Consider the following 21,409-nt stretch of genomic DNA (forward strand, 5'->3'; position numbering starts at 1 on the left):
TATCATCCCATGACTACACAACACGGATAGGAAGCATTAATACTGATGTTTTTGCACACCAGAGGGAGACACAGCTCACAGGAATATTTTTCTTTACTAACACTGTGTTCTTTGGAAGGAATAAACAGTTAAAAAGTGAATTATCTGTACAGCTAAACCTCCCTGTGCTAGCTTAAAGAGAAAATAAGCTAGTTTATCGCTATATGGGTTTTCTGGCTGTTTAACCATCGTCAATGTGGAACCAAACTTTCACAAACTTCACTTAAAACATAAACTATAACAACAGACACCACATTCTAGACAGTAACTTCAGGTTTTATGGCATAAATGTGGCATTTTACCTGATAAATTCGATAAAAACGGCTGCTAACGTTAGCAAGTTTTTAAATCATCAACGGCTGCGTTTCAACGGCTTGTTAGGTGATGCCTTCATGTCGCCTTGTAATTTCCAACTTTATCCGAGAAATTAAGTTGAAAATAAATGATCGACAGTCACTTCAGTTTTGTACATTATATACGTGTTTTGATGAGAGTATATGAGTAAAAGTGATGCTGGTGCATGTTTTCTGACGGTTTGTGTTTCACCAAAGAACGAGAAATTTAATACTATAATTTATATTTATTTAAAGTGGGAATTACCTGTAATATTAGTTAAGTCCCTACAATATTATATAAAATACAAACAATATTGCATACAAATTAGAATCATTAATTAAGGATAAAATACTTAAATATTTACACACTTTAACAAATTATCTGTCCAATACATCCATATAAAGCACATGTAAAAAATAAAATAGTGTCTTACAGCAATAGTGTCTTAAAGCTAAATTTAATTGGATTTTTTCCAAGAAACATATAAAAAATGACAACATTCGAGTTAAATATATCATCCCATGACTACACAACACGGATAGGAAGCATTAATACTGATGTTTTTGCACACCAGAGGGAGACACAGCTCACAGGAATATTTTTCTTTACTAACACTGTGTTCTTTGGAAGGAATAAACAGTTAAAAGGTGAATTATCTGTACAGCTAAACCTCCCTGTGCTAGCTTAAAGAGAAAATAAGCTAGTTTATCGCTATATGGGTTTTCTGGCTGTTTAACCATCGTCAATGCGGAACCAAACTTTCACAAACTTCACTTAAAACATAAACTATAACAACAGACAGCACATTCTAGACAGTAACTTCAGGTTTTATGGCATAAATGTGGCATTTTACCTGATAAATTCGATAAAAACGGCTGCTAACGTTAGCAAGTTTTTAAATCATCAACGGCTGCGTTTCAACGGCTTGTTAGGTGATGCCTTCATGTCGCCTTGTAATTTCCAACTTTATCCGAGAAATTAAGTTGAAAATAAATGATCGACAGTCACTTCAGTTTTGTACATTATATACGTGTTTTGATGAGAGTATATGAGTAAAAGTGATGCTGGTGCATGTTTTCTGACGGTTTGTGTTTCACCAAAGAACGAGAAATTTAATACTATAATTTATATTTATTTAAAGTGGGAATTACCTGTAATATTAGTTAAGTCCCTACAATATTATATAAAATACAAACAATATTGCATACAAATTAGAATCATTAATTAAGGATAAAATACTTAAATATTTACACACTTTAACAAATTATCTGTCCAATACATCCATATAAAGCACATGTAAAAAATAAAATAGTGTCTTACAAGCGGTTTTAATTTGACAATAAAAGAAATTTGGCAATAAAACTCCATTTTCCTGAAAGTAATGAAGGCAGCATCAACTCAGTTCCACTGCGCAGACTCTGAACACTTTCCTGCGACTAACTTCACCGGAGCTGAGCGCCCACAACAGCCCGCATCATCATCCTCATCATCCTCATCATCACCATCATCATCATCAACCTCATCCTCAGCAGCAGCAGCAGCATCAGTGTGATGAAGCAGCGGAGGATCTTCCTGCTCTGAGACACCGATCAGCACACAGCGGACAGGTACCGAGCTTTTATTCACACTCGTCCCCTCCATCCTTCATTTCCTCCCGCTAAAAGCCGCTTTTTAGTCGTTTTTCATAAAAGAAACTTAACACAGAGATCATTTTGGCACCCCGGAGCTTTATAAATCCACCAAAGCTGCTTTATATTGAGTTTTATTCCCTTTTTCAGTGTTGGATTGTGGGCAGAATAAAGCCCAGATCAGCCTGACAGAGTGGAGAAAGTGTGGGTGGAAGTGGAGCTGTGCTTTAATATAAATCTATTTATAGTATCTACCTGTTGTGTGTGCAGCCAAATCGGTTCGTTTTGCATGAATTTACAACAAATGCATCCAAAAAAATTGCAAAAAACAAGTTTTTGTGCTACTAAAGTCCAAAAATAGGACAGGAAATCTGAAGTGGGGCAACAAAAACACAAGTGAAACTGAATTTGAACAGAAACAGAGCAGTGGAAGAAGTAAAAAAAAAAGAAAAGAGCAGCAGTGTTTTTGGCCGCAGATTGGATTTTATCTTCGTGTCCTTGGGCTGTTCAGAGGAAAACTTGGTGGATTCGTGCAAGAAAAGCTGCATCTGAGGAGGCGGTGCAGCTTCTGGCTCTGGTTTAGCAGCACAAATGGAAAAAATGATCAACAAAAGACTCATATCTGCAGAAAAATGACATAAAATAGTGGAATTAAAGTGGACGGAGGAGAGGTGGAGGTCAGCGAGGATGGAAGGAGGAGAGGGAGGCTGTGAGGTGAATCATTTTCTCAAGATTTTAGCAGGAAATTAGTTGTTTTTTAAAAAATAAAAGCACTAGTCGGTGCAAACATCTGGCTCCAGACTCCAGTCTGCAATCCAACACCAGGAAGAGTGTGAAGATGCTCCCATGGGCTTTTGGCTTGTACTTTTAGTGCTGCAACTAGCAATGATCTGCATTATTAATGAACCTGCAGGTTATTTATTGTCTGGAAAATCTGTGAAAAAGTGAGAAAACCCCAAAAGATTCACATTAAACAGTGAAAAGTAGCAAAATCCTGAAGCTAAGACTCTGAAATAGGTGAATTTTGGGCATTTTTTGCTTGAGAATGTTGAATTTTTGTCCCATTTTTACAGATTATTTGTAGTTTAAACATCTGGAAAGAGAATATTTTATGAATAATTCATCAGAATGACTGAGTAAAGTAAAAATATCCAACAATTTTTGGTTACAGCTTCCTAAATATTAGGGGTTTAATCCCAATTTTCAACCATTCTGCATTAAAATTAGCAGTTTCTTGGGTCATTAATTGGACTTTTGTAATAAAATACATGTATTTATGGGGCAGATACAGGACATAAACAGCTAATTTATATTTCTAAGACTAATCCAGCTGTCATTATCATAAAATTTTAGTTCAAAATCCATCCAAAACCCCAAAAGATTCACATAAAACAGTGAAAACTATCAAGTGGTAAAAGCGGTAAATCAGCGGCATTAATGTCAGCAGACGCTCGTCTAAATAAAGAATGTTAGAAATGAAGCGACTTGAGGCCAACAGTTGGTGCAGAAGAAGGTGGAAAAAGAGTCTGAAATGTGACGTTTGTGTTGGTTTCATGCAGCTGTTTTCATACCAGTGACTGGAAATGACTCTAAAATAAGCTGAAAACAACCGTAAGGTTAAAACGGTGCAGTAAAAACCCATAAAGTTAAATAAAAGGAAACAGAACATCAGTCAAAAGCTGCACTTGAGCTTGAGCCAATTTTGCTACTTTACTTCTTTATTTAACAACATTTTTACTCCCTTACATTTGTCTGATCACCATAGTTACCAGTAACTTGGCAGAGTCTAAATATATTGATATAAGAGTGTTATTATATCTGTATATTGTGGTTTTAATACAATTCCTTAAAGAAGTTCAAGTTTCTGTTGGATTACTGAGTCTTAACCCTCTTGTTGTCCTGTTTTAAAGTTTGAAAATGTGGGAAAAAATTTGATTTTCACAGTGAAACTTCTGATGTCCACATTTTCAACATTTTTGGGAAATTTTTGAACATTTTTTGGTGTAAAAAAAGAAATCTTAAAAAATGTTCCTTTAAGGACATTCAGAAAAAATCAAATCCAGTGAATTTCACTGGATTTTGGTTGATTTTTTTCTGAATGTTTTTAAAGAAAATATCAGAAGTTTTACTGATATATATATTACTTTTGATATTTTTGAGATTTTTGGAAGATTTTTACTCATTTAAAAAAATATTTACAATTTTTAGTTTTTTTTTTTTTTTTTTTAATGATTTTTTTTTTTACATTTTTATTTCTTGCCAAATTTGAGGGATTTATTGATTTTTTTTAAAATAAAACTTTTAAGGGAAACTTTTAAGGATTTATTGGAATTTTCTTCTTGTAGGTTTTGCAAACTTTCTGAAATTTGGGGAATTTTTTTACTGAATTTTTGGATTTTTTTCAGACAGGGAAACAATATTTTTTGGTGTCCGTAAATGAGGACAACAGGAGGGTTAAAGATGCTGGTAGTCAGGTTTAGTTACCTTAGGACAGAGCTAGGCTAACTGCTTCCCTCTGTTTCCAGTGTTTGTGCTAAGCTAAGCTAAGCTAAGCTAACTGGCTGCTCACAAAACACCAAACTATTCCTTTAATTATTTATGCAAACTACATGACTAATTGGGATATTAATAAAGGTTAAGACCCTACAATATCATATACAATACAAATTATCAGACACGTTTAAGTTATTTATAAAGGTTTAAACCCTACAATATGATATAAAATAAAACTTTGAATAATTTGAATATTATTGAGGTTAAGACCCTACAAAATGTATATAATACCGATTATCGGACAAATTTAGGTTATTAATAAATGTTAAAAGAGGCAGTTTATGGTCGTAAAGGAGGAAAGAAACCAGAAAATATTGAGTTTTAAGGAGGTGGGATCAGAGAATTTCAACTTTTTTTTTTCGAATTGAGCCAAAAATACACAAATAAATTCAAAATTCCTGTTATGTTCAACAGAGAAAATGACTGTTTTCTGATATTCAAGGACCTGAAACTAGCAAACGTTTGGTGTTTTTGCTTTAAAAAAACTTTAAATTGTTATGTTATTATTAAAATAGAGGCAGTTTACTGTCATAAAGGAAGAAAGAAACCAGAAAATATCAATATTTAAGGAGCTGTAATCAGAAAATTTTGATTTTTTCCATTGAAAACTACTGAAACTGATAAATCAATTATCACAAGAGTTGGTGATTAATTTAATAGCTGACAACAAGCTGATTAATGCAGAAAATAGTGGAAAATACACAAATATTTTCTAAATTCTGTCATGTACAGCAGAGAAAATGACTGAATTATTAAAATAAAGGTAGTTTACTGTCATTATGTGGGAAAGAAACCAGAAAATATCCACATTTAAGGAGCTGGAATTTGGACTTTTGTTCATTAAGTTGCTCAAACTGATAAATGAATTATAAAACTAGTTGTTTCCTTGTTATCTTCAGTACTTGTTGCAGCTGAAAACACCAAAACGAAGATTTTAATGCACCGACTGACGCCTTAACCTGATTGTAAATTTATTCATCGGTGGAAACGCTCGCTGCTGCTTCCTGACCTCGCCAAAAAGGCAAATAATAAAAATGTCTCAGGCATGTCGAGTCTCTGCTGAGGCGGAAGTGAAGCAGCTTCCAGGAACCTCTTTTACACTTGGACGACCCCGTTCAGACTCGCTGCTCTCAAGAAGGAATTATTTTTACTCAGCTCCAGAAACAAAGACGGCAAGATTCAAATTCTGGTGTCTGTTACGCTTCCCGTCAATTCTCAGAGCTGAGTTTCTACCTCCAGAGCAGCAGAGTCTGACCAGACCAGAACAATCCGGGCCTCTGATCGGGACAACAAGGCTGCATTGTTTCTGCTGTCGGCCGACGATGGTGATGATGAAGGCCGGAGGCAGCGGCTCGGCCTCGTCCTGACGCCGGTAATTGCTGCGTAACGGCACACATGAATACCCCCGAATCATCGCTCGGCCCAGAGTGCGGCGCTCAGACAATCACGGGCATGAAAAAATTAAAAATCCCAACCGCTTGTCCCCATGGCAACAGCAGGTCTGATTGTATGGAAAGTGGTGTTTCTGATAAGTTGTCACATCTAAAGTCTGCCTTTCGCTGCCGAGCAGACTGCTGCTGCTTAAACGACCTGAATGTTACGCTAAGGTTAGCTTAATGATGCCATATGATGCATTTAACCCTCTAAAAGTCATGGTATATTCAATAAATTGACCAAATTATACTATTTAGCAAAGCCAGAAACTATAAAAATAGAAAGAATCATCAGATTTCAGCTTTCTAAAGGTCCTTGAACTACTCATCTACGGTTCCTTTGTAACCAGATTTAACCTTAAGATTGAGATATTTTATAAAAATGCGTTATTCTACACGTCTCATTTAAAAATTCACCAAAAACACATCATTTGTACTCACCAGATTCTGTAAAATAACTAAAATTCTATCTTTCTCGACACAACCATGAAGCCATTAGTGACTCAGCTGAGACCAACAGTCACATGTCAAAAATTCAGCGACTTTTCAGTTGAGCTACAGACTGTGCTCACACCGAGCATTTAGAAAAATCTACAATAAAGTTACTTTTTTCTGTTTTTTGGCATTTTAACGGTGTCATAGTACACAAATGTCATTTCTGAGTTCTCTCTACTTCTAGTCGTGGTTGTATAGTAGTATATATAGTATATATATAATAGTGATGTACAGTATAATGTGAACAGTGGCTGTGACACTGATGAGATGTCACCACACACTTGGACTTGACAGAACTTTAAGGTCATTGTTTAGCTGTCAGGTGACAACTTTTCTGTTTCGGTTGCTCATAAGTTTTGGATGCCGCAAACAGTGAGACACCAACTGATGAAAACTAAACAGTCAGATATTTCTTCAGAAGATGGTGGAGACCAAACACAGAGCTAAAAGAGGGTCAGACTGTTGGACTTGTATTCATCAGGTGGCTAGGAAATATTTTACACTGGATTTGTTCCTGGCTGAGAACTGGTTTCAGACTGTTTCTAAAACAGGTTTCAGTTTTGGTTTTGGACTGGTTCCAGACTATATTCTGACTGGTTCTGAACATTTTTTTGGACTGGCATAAGTTTGATTTTGGTCCTGGTTTTAGATCTTTTTATGACTGGTTAAGGACTGGGTTCAGACTATCTTGGGCAGGTCTTTTTTTAACCCCAAGAGCACCAAACCTACCATCAAGGATGGTGGCGGCAGCATCATGCTCTGTGGAACTGGAGCTTTATACAAAGTAAATGGGACAATGAAGAAGGAGTATCACCTCCACATTCTTCAGGAAAACCTAAAACCATCAGCAGAAGGTTGATCTTGGACACAGTCGGATGTTTCAACAAGACAATAAGGCCAAACTCACATCAGACGTGGTAAAGAAATGGTTCCATCAGGCTTGAATGAAGGTTTTAGACTGGTCTCCCCAAAGTCCTGACTTAAATCCATCAAGAACCTAGGGACTGATGAAGAAACAAGTCTGGGTCAGAAAGACAACAAGCTTAGTTGAACTGAACCATTTCTGTACAGAGGAGCCAAAGATAAACCAGAAGCTTGTAGACGGAAACCAAAAGAACCTAGTTGAGATAAAAATGGCCAAAGGACAGTTTAGAGGAAAAAGATGACGCCTTTAACCCCAAGAATACTAAACCTACCGTCAAGCATGGTGGTGGCAGTATCATGCTCTGTGGAACTGGAGCTTCACACAAAGCAAATCGAATTGAATTGAGTTCATCATCATCAGAAGGTTGATTTTGGGCACAGTTACATTTAGCTGAACTGAACCAATTCTGTCCAGAGGAGTCAAAGACAAACCAGAACCTTGTAGACGGAGACCAAAGGCAGCAGATTTTGTCATAGTTCCAGAAGCTTTAAAATAAATACCTGCAAATGTCAGTATCTGTCAGTTTCAGTGCTAAATGTTGTAGCTGCAGGACTTTATATTGCTGGACTTAAAATGCCCAGAAACTGATTGGATTCAGTGTTAAAATGGTTTAAAAACTGTATTCAGGGTGGTGAAAGTGAAAGTATTAAACTTCTGTATTCTGAGTTAAAACCATTTTAGCTCTCAGTTCCTCCTCTGTGGTTCCCCCAGATCAAGTTTCCTTCCTCTAGTCAAACCAGTGCAACCAGTATAGCTGTTATGTATGTCAGGTATACTTCTGGCAGATGTTTGGACGGTAAATCAGACAGCAGAGGTGCATCGAGCCGACAGTTGGCTGCTGTATCTTCGTCAGTTTTTCTAGTGTGTTTGGGACCGTTGGCACTAATTGGTCATTACTGTTCGCCAATTAGCACCAACTGCTGCCAGAAAAATCAGTGACTGGGCCTGAAAATAAAGCTGCCAAAGTGATACATGAGTAAATGTGCTGAATAATATGAATGATGCCCTGCGCTAATCCACAGACAGAAAGTGAACGCTGTAAATTATAATTATTATTCACAGTTTTGGCCTTTTTTTTTTTTTTTTTTTTTACATCTTTTTTTTTACAGTCAACATGTAAATTTATATTTTTTCTGTGATTTTAAGAGATAGTATCTGTAATTTAATAATAATAAATACAATTTTTTAATACCATATTTTTCATAACAATAACAGGAAATCTGTAAAATAGTGATCATTTTAGTTGATTTAAATAGTGTAATTTTATGGTCAGACATTGTAAAAGAATAGATTATTATTTGTTAAAAAAAATACTGATTTTATTTATTTATTTATTTATTTATTGTGGACATTACAGTTTTGGCCTGTTTTTTAATTTTTATTTTTACTTTTTTTATCACAGTTAACATGAAAATTAGAATTACTTGTAATTTAACAAAAACAGGGAAAATTGTATTTATATTTTTTCAGATAAGACATATTTTGTTTTTCCAATAACTGCAAATATCTGTAAAAGTAATGATATGTTTTGCAAATTTAAATACAGTAAAAAAAAATTTTTTTTTAAAAAACTACTTTTACAGTTAAACCTAAAAGACTGAATTAAAATTTGTAAGAAATACAGATTTCTGATGTGGACATTAAATACAGATTTGGTCTGTGTTTTTATGGTTCACATGAAAATTAATTAATTAATTAAGTTGTAAAAATTTTACAAAACCGTCTGTTAAATTATCTAGTAATTTAACAAAACTGTGGAAATAAATGACAATAAAAATAACAGTTGGAAGAAATTCATATCGTGCATAATTTTTCTTTCCAGTAACAGAAAATATTTGAAAAATATTAGTATTTTTTCTAGTTTAAAGACTGCTATAAAAACATAAAAGAACAATTTACTATTTGTAAAAATGAGTATTTTTTTATGTGAACTCTAGGTACAGATTTGCCTGTTTTCTGATAATTAACATGTAAATTTATACTTTTTTCTCTGATTTTACTAGTTATTATCTGTAATTTAACAAAACAGGAAAATAACAATAAATTATCCAAGCAATTGCAATTGCAAAGTTGCAGAAATCACCTCCAGTTAACTGATTATTGATGTGATCTCCTGCAGGATGACTGAGGTGATGAACTCTCTGGAGCCGGCATCGGAAGACTTCAGCGGTGGAGGAGCGGCAGGAGATCAGGACTCAGTATCCTCATTTCTGTTTGGTTTATCTCTGTCTGAAGTCATCCTGCGGTGAGTCACGGCGGCGATGAGTAAAATGTGGGTCGCTAGTTGGACTCAGACCTGCGGTGAGTAAATGTTATATCAGCCGAGCCAAAAGGACAAGTGAGTTATTGTCTACTACTGAGCACTTCATTTTCTGACACAATGCATCATCGCCAGGTGAGCTGGGAGCCGTTTGATGCTTGTTTTCATTTAGTTTATTCTTCTATTTCCACACTTGTACGTCCATGGATCCATTATTTTAGAGTCTCAACATGTTTTGGATGAAAGTTTAAGGAGAGGTCATAGTCCCAGTTTTTGCACTTTGGCTTGTAGCTAAACACCTGTCAAACTAGCCCCAGTTGCACTTAATGCCAAATAACCATCTTAATTTGGCACATTTTTGACTTTTTAGAGGAATTTTAAGTGTGAGTTTTCATGGAAAACATGAAACTGCTTGGGTGACCCCAAACTTTCGAACTGTAGTTTACAGGCAGTCCTCGATTTACGTTTGAGTTCCGTTCCTACGGATCATCGTCAGTCGATTTTTGCCGTAAGTCGGAACGTAAAGAAAAATGTAAAGAAAGTCTTTACGTCCATCGCGATATTGATCAGTTCTTCGGAAAAGTCATGAAAACCACACAATCCAAGGTGGCGTAGAACCGGCGAAGGTAAACAAAGCCGTCTTATAGCACCGCATGACGATGTATTCGTCCGCTCCGATCGCCAACTAGTTCCACGTAACCAGTTCTGACGTAATGACGAAACGCTGTACGTCATAAACCGAGGACCTGCCTATAAATGCGAACGACGTATCAACAAAACACTGTAGGTTGAGGACGTCGTAAACTGAGGACCTCCTGTATATATTTTTGTTCCTTTGTATCTATTTTTGTTCCTTTGTATCTATTTTTGTTCCTTCTTTTGTTCTCATTTTAGGGGTGGGATTAAATAAGTTTTAACTTCTTCCCACTCCCTTTCGAACATGTTGAAGTTTTGTTTTCCTCTCATTCTCCTTATATGAGAAGCATGATGGACTATTTTAGTTGTTTCTTGTGAATTATTCATTGAATGTTATTACATGTTCGAAATAAATGAAATGAAAGTTCTCTTTAATATTTACTGAAAACATTTTTACTCTGTCAACTTTCTTAGTATTTTCCTTTAAGAATTAATTTGATGTCTAATCTGTTATATTTGGGCCACAGTTCGGCTAAATTTAGTTTAGAAATGTAGAAAATGAGGTTATACGAAACCTACATGTCTAAAAAAAAATAAATTTTTTAGTCAGATTTCTGTTCATTCACGTTCAGATATGACTTAACGGAAAAACAGAAATAGCATCATGATTTCTTGTGCTACAGAGCATGAGATGTAGTTCAACATCAAAGACTTTAGTTGTCTTCTCAGAGATCTTCCACCTCATGCTCACAGCTTTCCTAATCCGCTTTTTGCCGCATTGTTGTTTTTCCATGTCCTGTTCGAGTAACGATGCTTTAATCCCCCCAAATATGACAAACCTCCGAGTCGACCTTACATGAGCTTCCCACAGATCTTCCCAGATACCCATGAAAGGTATCCCAAGCTGTCCAAGAGGCTTCCCTCCATCGTGGTCGAGCCGACGGACGCCACCGAGGTGGAAAGTGGAGAACTCCGCTGGCCGCCGGACGAGCCGACCTCTCCAGACTCTCAGGGCGAGAGGAAGAGTCCAGGAGAGCAAACTGCAGGTGAGGAAACAGAAGATTCAGTCCAGCCAATCACAGAGAACCAGGAAATGGAAGAAGAACTCAGATCCTTCACTTAAAAGGTACCAGTTCAGCAGAGTAAAGATACTCCATCAGGGTGTTTTCTGGCTCTGAATTGACTTTTTACAGGTGGAATGATTGTGACAGCAATCTGTTCTTCTTCCTGTTATTTCTGATCACCTGATAAACCAAAAATGTCTGTTAAATGTGAGTAAAAGACACCTCAGTTGACAGTTAATGCGACAATTTAATCCCAAAGTTAAGTCTTTTTTAATACCGTAGCAGTGGATTGAAATGACGAGCCGAAAATACAAATAAAAATGGTAATAACAATAACAACAACCATAATAATAATAATAATAATAATAATAATAAGAAGAAGAAGAAGAAGAAGAATCAGAATCCTATTAATAGCTACTCATTGCTATGTACAGTCCGTTACCTTTATTAAACTATTTTTGTTTCCTATTTTTTTTATTTTATCTTCTTTTTACCTGTTATGTACAGTCCATTGCCTTTATTTGACTATTTTTAAATTATTTTTTCCCATTTATTATTTTATTTTATTTATCTTTTACCTATTTTGTACAGTCCATTACCTTTATTTAAGTATTTTTTTTTCTGTTTTTATTTTATTTCTCTTATTTACCTATTTTGTACAGTCCAATCCCTTTATTTATCATTTTATTTTTTCTCATATTTTAAAATTTATTTTATTTCTATTTTTGTTTTTTGTTTTTTTATTAATTTGTACTTATTAATAAAGTAGTAATTATTACTGTATGTAAAAATGCAGATTTTTATTTTGGACTTTATTAACAATTTTAATATATTGTTTTAAACATTCAAACAGAAAAAGTCTGTAAGACAACAGTTAAATAATATTTATCATTTTTGGTATTAAATATACATAACTTTTCTTCTAAATTATGGCAAACATCTGCAAAATAATATTTTTTTCTGATTTAGATAAAGTAAAAACTACATATTGTAATAATTATACAGTATTTTTCTATATATAATATATATATATATTTAAATACATATATTTTATTTCTGTTTTTTTGCTGATTTAAATAAAGTACAAACTTTATTTGTACTTTGTATTTTTGCTCTCGAACAGTGTAAAATGATTCTTACTGTATGTAAAAATGCTGGACTGTATTTAGCTTCAGTTTTAGTTTTTTTTAAAAACTTCTACAGTCAACAAATAGAGAAACATCTGTAAATTAATCTATAAATATATGCTTAAATCATAATCATTTTAAAGTGTGGAAACCCTCCAGTGAGGTACACGAACTTTAAATTCATCCTTAAATCATTTTCTGCTCTTATCTGCTGCTTCTACCAGTGAAAATCATACAGTCACTCAAGCTGCTGGCATTTATGTCAGTTAATTTGCATTTTTCTCCCCCGACTGGCCATCAAAAATTAGCATCCGTCTCTGTAAAGGTTACTTCTTGTGAAGTCTTCCTGTCTTTGTACTAATGACGCACTCTGCAGCGGTTTTACCTGATCGCAAGAACTCAACAAAACAGGAAAAACACTCGAGAGCAGACATGTTGTGATTTGCTGCAGCGTAATATTGTGATTATATGCATCAGTGAGTTGAAAAATGAACGCAGGTATCAAGTCCATCTAATCAGCTGCCTCCCAAACGGAGTGCAACTCAGAATAACTGCAATTTTCCACTTAGAAGGAATCATTTAAAGGACACATTTCAGCGGCGTTCAGCCGTCCTGTGTGGATCTGCTGCTTTATTACCATCACGCTGCTGCTAAGAGCCACTCCACGTTTTAAAACGCAACCGAGCTGCAACCTCTTCATTTTAGCTTTGTTTCATTGATGGGTTTTATTTTATCTCAGTGTATTTAAAGATAAATTCCTACCTGAATAATTTTGACAGATTAAACGGAATAATTCCACATCTGGATTGTTCGCTCTGGGTGAGTGATGAGTTCCTCCAACAAGAAACGGACTTTCAGTATCTCAGGATCTTATTCATGAGTTCCAACAATTACCTACTCGGTACAATGTTGTTTCTTTTTTTATTTATCACAATTTTTAAACATTTTTTTAAACTGTAAATTCAAAAATAACTGGTATTTTACTTTTTTGTTTTGTTTTGTTAAATTACAGATAATACCTTGTAAAATCATTAAAAAAAATAAAAAATAATAATTAAATTCTTTGTTATATGTTAGTGGGTTGAGTTTTTATAACTTGACTAAAAACTGAGGTAAAAAAGGATACTAAGTCGAAATTTGTAAACATCTGATTTACTGTTTAATGATGTTAAGTTGAAAAGTCAAAAACAATGAAGCAAAAAAAAGTATATTTGATTTTTTTGTCTTAATCTTTAACTTGTAAGACTGTGAAAACACTTTTTTTCCCACACAGTATTTAACCCTCCTCTTGTCTTCATTTACGGGCACCAAAAAATATTGTTTCCTTGTTTGAAAATAATCCAAAAAAATCTGCAACAAAAATTCCCCAAATTTCTGAAAATTTGCAAAACCTTCAGGAAGAAAATTCCAATAATTCCTTAAAAGTTTCCCTAAAAAAAAATCCCCAAATCTGGCAAGAAAATTCTTGTAAATATTTTCCAAAAAATGAGTAAAAATCTTCCAAAAAAATCCTAAAATTATCTAACGTGATTACATATGTATCAGTAAAACTTGTAATATTTTCTCAAGAACATTCACATGAATGTTCTTAAGAAACAGTTTTAACATTTCTTTTTTTTCCACCAAAAAATGTTCAAAAGTTTCCCAAAAATGTTGAAAATGTTGACATCAGAAGTTTCACTGTGAAAATATTTTTTTCTCCACATTTTCAAATTTTAAAACAGGTAACATACAGTGCCGTGAAAAAGTATTTGCCCCTTCTCAAATTCTTTTTTTTTTTTTGCATATTTTCCCCACTTTAATGTTTTCAAATGATGATTTAATATTTTAAGGGATTAAAAAAAACTACTCAAAGCTACCTGGCCCTGTGTGAAAAAGTAATTCCCCCCTAAACCTACCACCCTCAGCAGCTACAACTGAAATCAAGCATTTTCTAGAACTTTCAATGAGTTTTTCACATCTCTGTGGGGATACTTTGGTCCTACTGGAAGGTTTTCCAGCATGAACAGCCTTTTTAAGGTCATTCCAGCATTTCAATCAGATTCAAGTCTGGACTTTGACTAGGACACTCCAAAACAGTCATTTAGGTTTTTTTTAAGTCGTTCAGAAGTCGACTTGCTGGTGTGTTTTGGGTCATTGTCCTGCTACAGAACCAAAGTGAACTTCAGCTTGAGGTCATGAACTGATGGTTGAACATTTTCCTTCAAGATTGTTTGGTAGAGAGCAGAATTCATGGTTCCATCAATCACAGCAAGTCGTCCAGGTCCTCAAACCATCACACCACCACCACCACGTTTGACTGTTGCTATGATGTTCTTTTTCCAGATGTAACGACAGACACGCCTTCCAAAAAGTTCAACTTTCGCCTCATCAGTCCATAGAATATTCTCCCAAAAGTCTTGGGGATCATTCAGATGTTTGACGAGCCTTTATGTTCCTTTTAGCCAGCAGTGATTTTGGTCTTGGAACTCTGCCATGGATCCATTCTAGTTCAGTCTCTTCCTTATTGTTGAGTCATAAACACTGACCTTAACTGAGGCCAGGGTTTCCTGCAGATCTTTAGATGTTGTCCTGGGTTCCTTTGTGACGTCCTGGATGAGTCGTCTCTGTGCTCTTGGGGCCATTTTGGTAGTGAAGGTTCACCACTGTTCCATGTTTTCTTCATTTGTGGATGATGTCTCTCACCGTGGTTCTCTGGAGTCCTAAAGCTTTAGAAATGGCTTTGTAACCCTTTCCAGACTGATAGATGTCAATTACTTTATTTCTCATCTGTTCTTGAATTTCTTTGGATTCCATTTTGTTGTAGCTTTTTGAGTTCTTTTGGCCGACTTCGTTTAGTCAGACAGGTTTTATTTAAGGGATTTCTTGACTGAACAGGTCTGGAGGTAATCAGGCTTGGGTGCGGTCGGTGAAATTGAACTTGCTTTCTAAAAAAATGTGATTAGCCACAGTTAATTCATGATTTAACAAGGGGGGCAATTACTTTTTCACACAGGGCCAGGTAGGTTTGGATAGCTTTTTCCCTTAAAACATTTAAAAACTGCATTTTGTGTTTACTTTGGTTATCTTTGTCTAATATTTAAATTTGTTTGATGGTCTTAAACAATTAAGTGGGGAAATTAAAAAGAACTCAAGAAGGGGGCAAAGACTTCTTCACGGCACTGTACCTCAACCCAACTGTGGATGAGCAGAATAAACTGGATGGATAGTTGAAAACCAATGTGGTGATAACATTCTGTCTGATTGGGGTTTTAGGTTTTTGTCGAGGCAGCCAACACAAAGAAAACTCAGAAACTACGACTCCTACTAACTTGATTTGAATGATGTGCATGTTTTCCAGATGTGGAGCAGCCGGACGAGGATGAGGATTCTGCAGGTGTGGAGATGCAGGACTCCAACTGAACGAACTCTCCTCCCGTCAAATACTCGGTTGCTGTGAGTCTGTCCGGACGAGATGAGTGACATTCAGTAGAAGAACTCATGGATTAGAGAAAGTGGAAGACGAAGGGTAGAAAAAACGATTCTTAAACCCCAGCTGACGGCTTGGAGCCAGAGTCTTTTCTTTACATCTGAGGAGGGAGTTTGTTCTGACACATGTAGGCTAATAAAGATGATGGAAGGGGACCAAGACGCCACTGCCTTTTGACTAAAAGCTCTTCTTTGTGTTTTTAGCGTCCCCGTCTAATACGACTGTTGTCACATTTCCATCTTTTGTAAATACAGATTTTTAATTTCCCTCTCTGGCTCCAAGTCCTCGCCGTCCACGTCTGCACATGTGATCTGGACAGATGTTTCTAAATGCTGTATTAAGTATTTAGTTCAAGCGTGCCATACTACTACTACTCCTACTACTTGTACTACTACTACTGATGGTAGCTACTGTATTTTGTGCACAGTTTTTACATTAACTTTAGACGTACTGTAAATGACACCACTGTTTGTTGAGTGCAGTAGTTTGGTGATCTTGGTCTCACTTTGTAATAATAATAGCGACGAGTTTGATGAATCCACGACTTTATTCGATGTCTTTACACTCTTTAACATATTCTACTATGTGAGCATTGTCTTCGTACGGTAGGTAGATGTTAAAGGGAATGTAATCGTGTTTTACTTTAAGATGTTGGAGCAATATGTTGGTAGGACTTTCAAGGCATTTTGTTACAGAAGTTAAAAAAACAACAAAAAGAAACTGGTATATTTTAGATGTGTGTTGCTTGTCACAGACATATTTTTTAAAATACTGGCAGCCTAAATTATTGCACAAGTAATAAACCTTTTGAAAATTCTTAAAAAATGTCTTGTGGTTTGTACAGTCTTTAATGACACCTTATTGGTTATTATTTTGCATGGTTGATGAAGTCTAAATATTTTGAAAAAAAAGCCACACAGCCATAAGATAAAATCCCTTGTCAGTGATCATTAAGCATCACAGAAGTCTTTGTCATGGTGTCCCTTTACTAGCAAAACTCTCACAGTGCTTGCTAGTACAAGTGATAAACAGTAAGAGGCTCCACCTGGTGGTGCAACCAAGTAGTACGCCTAATCTACAATACTTGAAGAGTGTATTAGCTCGGAAAGGGCATTGCTAATGTGAAACAAATTGGATTGGGGCAAAAAATATTGATCGGGACATCTCCAGTGTTGACTGTTTATTTCTATTATTTAAAAATGCTGTATGGACATTATCATAAAGTGTTGAAGACAGACAGAATTTATCATTTTTATGATCAAAACTGTAATGGAAAAAGGACTAATTTACATGTTCTTCTTGGATAAATCTAATCTAAATCTAAAAGTCTTGATTGGGACATTTACACTCTTTAATATATACTAATATGTGAGCATTGTCTTCGTACGGTAAGAAAACACCAAGAGGCTCCACCTGGTGGCACAACCACGTACTACAACTAATCTATAATAGTAGGAGTACGTATTATCTAGGAAAAGGCTATCGACAGGTGCTAACTATTAAATGACTTGGATGGGATGGGGGACAAAAAATCGTGATCAGGCCATCCCTAGGTGTGTATGCTTATTTCTAGCATATAAAAACATCCTATGGATGTGTCAACAAAGTAAAAAAACAACTCTCATCGGAGGGGGTCTATAGTAGTCACGTATCTCGTAATTTAGTTGTAAATATTTTTGACTGAATGAACATCTAAAACCTAAGAATTGCTTCAGATGTGAGTCATTGATAAAGAAGCAGGCAATGAAAATGTCTCCAGTTTCAAGGCTTTCTTAGAAAAATTGCAACTTATTGGTTATTATTTTGCATGGCTGATGGAGCTAAATCTACAAAAAAGCCACACACTCATAGCTCAGGTAAGTTGATAAGAAATTCTCCTGCGGTGGTCATTAAGCGTCACAGAAGTCTTTGTCATGGTGCCCCTTTACTAGCTGAACCCTCACAATGCTTGCTAGTTCAAGTGATCAACAGCAAGAGGCTCCACGTGGTGGTGGTCCGCCAACTAATCTACAATACTTAAAGTGTGTATTATCTATGAAAAGGGTATCAGCAGAGGCTAATGTGAAACAAATCGGCTTGGGGGCAACAAAAAAAAAAGGCTTGGACAAGACATCTATACTATTGACTGTTAATTTCTAATACTTAAAAACAACATATGGACATGCCAGCATGGTAAAAAAATGGATATTTCTGAATTCCGTTGTAAATATTTTTGACTGACTGACCATCTAAGACCTAAGACTTGCCTCAGCTGTGAGTAACATAGCATGTTCTATGGGAAAAAATGAATGGGACTAATACTTCCAGAACCAGAAGCTCTTAAAACTTGAATTACTGGCCTCTGATTGCTCTCACTTTTCACAGCCATCTTAGTGGAACCATTAATGAAAGACAGCCAACACTACATATAGATCTGCAGGTGTTAAAATAACATCAACAACAAAAGATGTGAGGTGGAAACACTGCTAATGTTATTCTCCACTTTCACAGTGAGATCCTCAAGAATGCTAAATGTTGCAAAGAAATAACTGTCTTAAGGGTTATAATGTGCTCTAATTAGTCACACATTTGGATTACAAGTTGAATTTTGACAAACACTACCTAAAAGTCAGGATTTTGTAAATATCACTGCTGACACGTGACATAAATGCAGCATAAGTCCAATATTTACTGTTCTCCATGCTGAATTGCTCTTGTGCAGGTCTTTTTTGGGGATCTGTACTCCTTATTTGCACCACATGTGGCAGAAAAACAACATTCAACCTCCTACAAAGGCTTTCTGCTTTGTCACTTTGCTTTTTGGAGCACGAAAACTAAAAGTGGCAAGCGGTTACAGCTTTGCTAAACCGGCAGGTGAGAAGCAGGTGTGAACTGAAATCTGCAGCTGATGAAGAAATTGTGTCAAAGTGTGGGAACAACAACCTGCAGGTACATTATGTGAGAAATTCACTTGATGCCCATTTTCCAGATGAAAATACACAGTTGTGTTACGCTTTACCCAGTAAGAACATTTAAAAATGAACAATAATGAATTATCGTCAATTTAACTTGGCTTTTTTTGACGTCAACGTGAAAACAGATTTCTGCATAAATATTCAAATGGACTTTTGACTTCATATCATGATGCTGCCACCATCATGCTTCACATCATGATGCTTCCACCACTATGCTTTACTTCATAATACTGCCACCATCATGCTAAATTTAACTGGCCATAATTCAATGCAAAAAGTAGGAAAATGGGAAGAAAATTTTAAGGAAGGTGAATGTTTTTTTACAGACACTGTATATTGCTGTTAAATAGTGAATATTTTTAGGTTTGGGGAAACTTGAGGATGTGATTTCTTGCTTTCGGAAACTGTTATGAGCATTTATTTTTACTATTGGCTGACATTTTTGCAGAATAAATGAACTGTATTGTTAAAAAATCTAAATTTTGATTCATCATTGCTGAAAATATTTGTTAGTTTTAGCTGTAATTTGAAGGATTAACTACCAAAAAAGCTGCGTATTGTTGGACCACAGGCTGCCTACGTGCTTTTTTTTTATCATTATATATATTAAATTTAACCTATGAGACGGTTAAAGTGTTGTTGACGAACATAGTGCAACTAAAAACAAGGAAGACTTGCAGGAGAATCTTATAAATGTTGTTGTGTAAAGCATCCATCTCAGTGTGTTGCTGTGATTCCTACGTTCTGTCTTGTATACACACTCAGATGAAGAGGCAACACGAGCAGCTCACCCACGTCCACTCTGATAGCTTGTTGAGGCTGATATACTGCTAAAGGTCAGCCAGGTGTCTTGATCCAGACAGCGAGATGGATGACGGGATCTCCGTCTTATTTCTTTCGTGGCCGGTTCGCTCTCTGGATCTGACCTTTCAGATGACAACCTTGTGAAGAGCACTTCATGGGAGCAGGCCGGGTCACCCCTGGGAAAATGAAGGGCTGCAGGGAGAGAGGCTGCGAGGGCTGGAAGAGAAAAAAGAAGAAAAAAGAAAAAAAAACACAGTGTCAATTATCTCTCCAATGTCACAAGCTGCTTCTCAGAGGAGAGGAAACTTGCCTCTCGTTACGTATTAATTCTCTCAAAGGTGGAAGCTTTTAACATTTGTCGCTGCAGAGCTGCAATCAGAAGAAACGCTGCTGCAAATTTGCACCAACAAGATCCACGGATGCAGCTCTGAACTGATGCTGATGCTCCGGAGGTTTAGATCAGATTCATCCTGGAGCTGCATCCTTTGCATTTAAAGCAGCTCCAGTTCTCCTCGGTGCTCTTCAGCGGCGTTTTTAAGGTACTTCAGGCAGGCAGGTTGGTCCAAGTGTTTTGGGGAATTTACCAGTTCTTCTGTGGATTCAGAAAGCTTTTAAAGTCCTGTTTCTTCATAATCCCACACTGTAAACAGTTCAGGCATTTTTTTAAAACAATGTGCTGTTGCTTTATATTTTTTCAGTTTTTGTTTTAAATTACAAATAGCTAGATTTAATTTATATGTTGACTGTCACAAACCAAAAAAAACAAGCCAAAACTGGCACTAAAAGTACATATCCAAAAATAAATAAATAAATTAAAAAATAAAAAAATAAATTAAAAAAAATAAAATAAAATAAAAATAAAAAAAAAAAAAAAAAATATATATATATATATATATATATATATATATATATATAAAAATAAATTTGCTCTTTTAAAGCATTTGACTGTAAAATGACACTATTTTACTGCATTTAAAACAATTTATCTCATGGATTTTTCTGTTTTGCTGAATTACACAGAATAACTAAAACCACAACAAAGAAGTTTTAATGTACAGGTTAAAAAAAATAACAAAGTAAAAAAATAACAAATCCAAACTGTCAATAATATATGTATATAAAGCATGTAATATTTAGTAAAATCACATAAAAAAGCAATTGCATTTTATCTTTTTTTTTTAAAGTTCAAAATTGTGAATACTGTCTATAAATATGATTGTACCATATTTTCTGTACTAAAAGGAATCCATCATATTAAATTATAGATTTTTTTGTGTTTAATTGTAAAAAGACAGTATTGTACTATATTAAAATCCCATTATGTTGCAGATATTTGTGTTTTTCGACAGGGAAACTAAGGATATTTGGATTGAAAACAGTGAATAATTAGTTTAACAGTTAAATTAATTAAATGTTGAGGCTCAGTAGCAGATTCATCCTCTTTCCTGGACTGGTTAAACGTATCAGTGGCAGTAAACACCTGCTATTTTTCTCTGCTCTGTCCTCCGGCTGCTCTCCCGTCTCATTATGCAGAATTCATTCATGTCTGCGTTGGAACAAAGAGCTGGCAGCTCCACGCCAGCAGCCACTTGTAAATCTGTGTATTTAAAAGTACCTTTTAACACAGCCATTAGAGCTGCTGAGTGTTGTGCGGGAGTTGTGTTTTGATGATGTCAAAGTGTGCCG

General features: G+C 35.4%; 1 protein-coding gene across 1 annotated transcript; it reads left to right on the plus strand.

Annotated features, from left to right (window-relative positions):
* The first annotated feature begins 1,802 nt into the window (after positions 1-1,802).
* Positions 1,803-16,790, plus strand: LOC111586777 (protein LBH-like). Its single transcript, XM_055005555.1, has 4 exons — positions 1,803-1,982; positions 9,529-9,607; positions 11,177-11,351; positions 15,837-16,790. The coding sequence occupies exons 2-4, from the start codon at positions 9,530-9,532 to the stop codon at positions 15,896-15,898; spliced, it is 315 nt and encodes a 104-aa protein (XP_054861530.1). The 5' UTR covers positions 1,803-1,982; position 9,529; the 3' UTR covers positions 15,899-16,790.
* The last annotated feature ends 4,619 nt before the right edge of the window (positions 16,791-21,409 follow it).

Source organism: Amphiprion ocellaris, chromosome 20 (genome assembly GCF_022539595.1).
Source record: "Amphiprion ocellaris isolate individual 3 ecotype Okinawa chromosome 20, ASM2253959v1, whole genome shotgun sequence".
In the NCBI taxonomy this organism is placed as follows: domain Eukaryota; kingdom Metazoa; phylum Chordata; class Actinopteri; family Pomacentridae; genus Amphiprion; species Amphiprion ocellaris.

Bases quoted from the DNA above. Each gene is read 5' to 3' on its own strand.
- LOC111586777 (XM_055005555.1), top strand. From the start codon at position 9,530: ATGACTGAGGTGATGAACTCTCTGGAGCCGGCATCGGAAGACTTCAGC. The intron at 9,608-11,176 runs GTATCCTCATTT...AGCTTCCCACAG, and splicing joins CGGCAGGAGATCAGGACTCA to ATCTTCCCAGATACCCATGA. The intron at 11,352-15,836 runs GTGAGGAAACAG...CATGTTTTCCAG, and splicing joins TCCAGGAGAGCAAACTGCAG to ATGTGGAGCAGCCGGACGAG.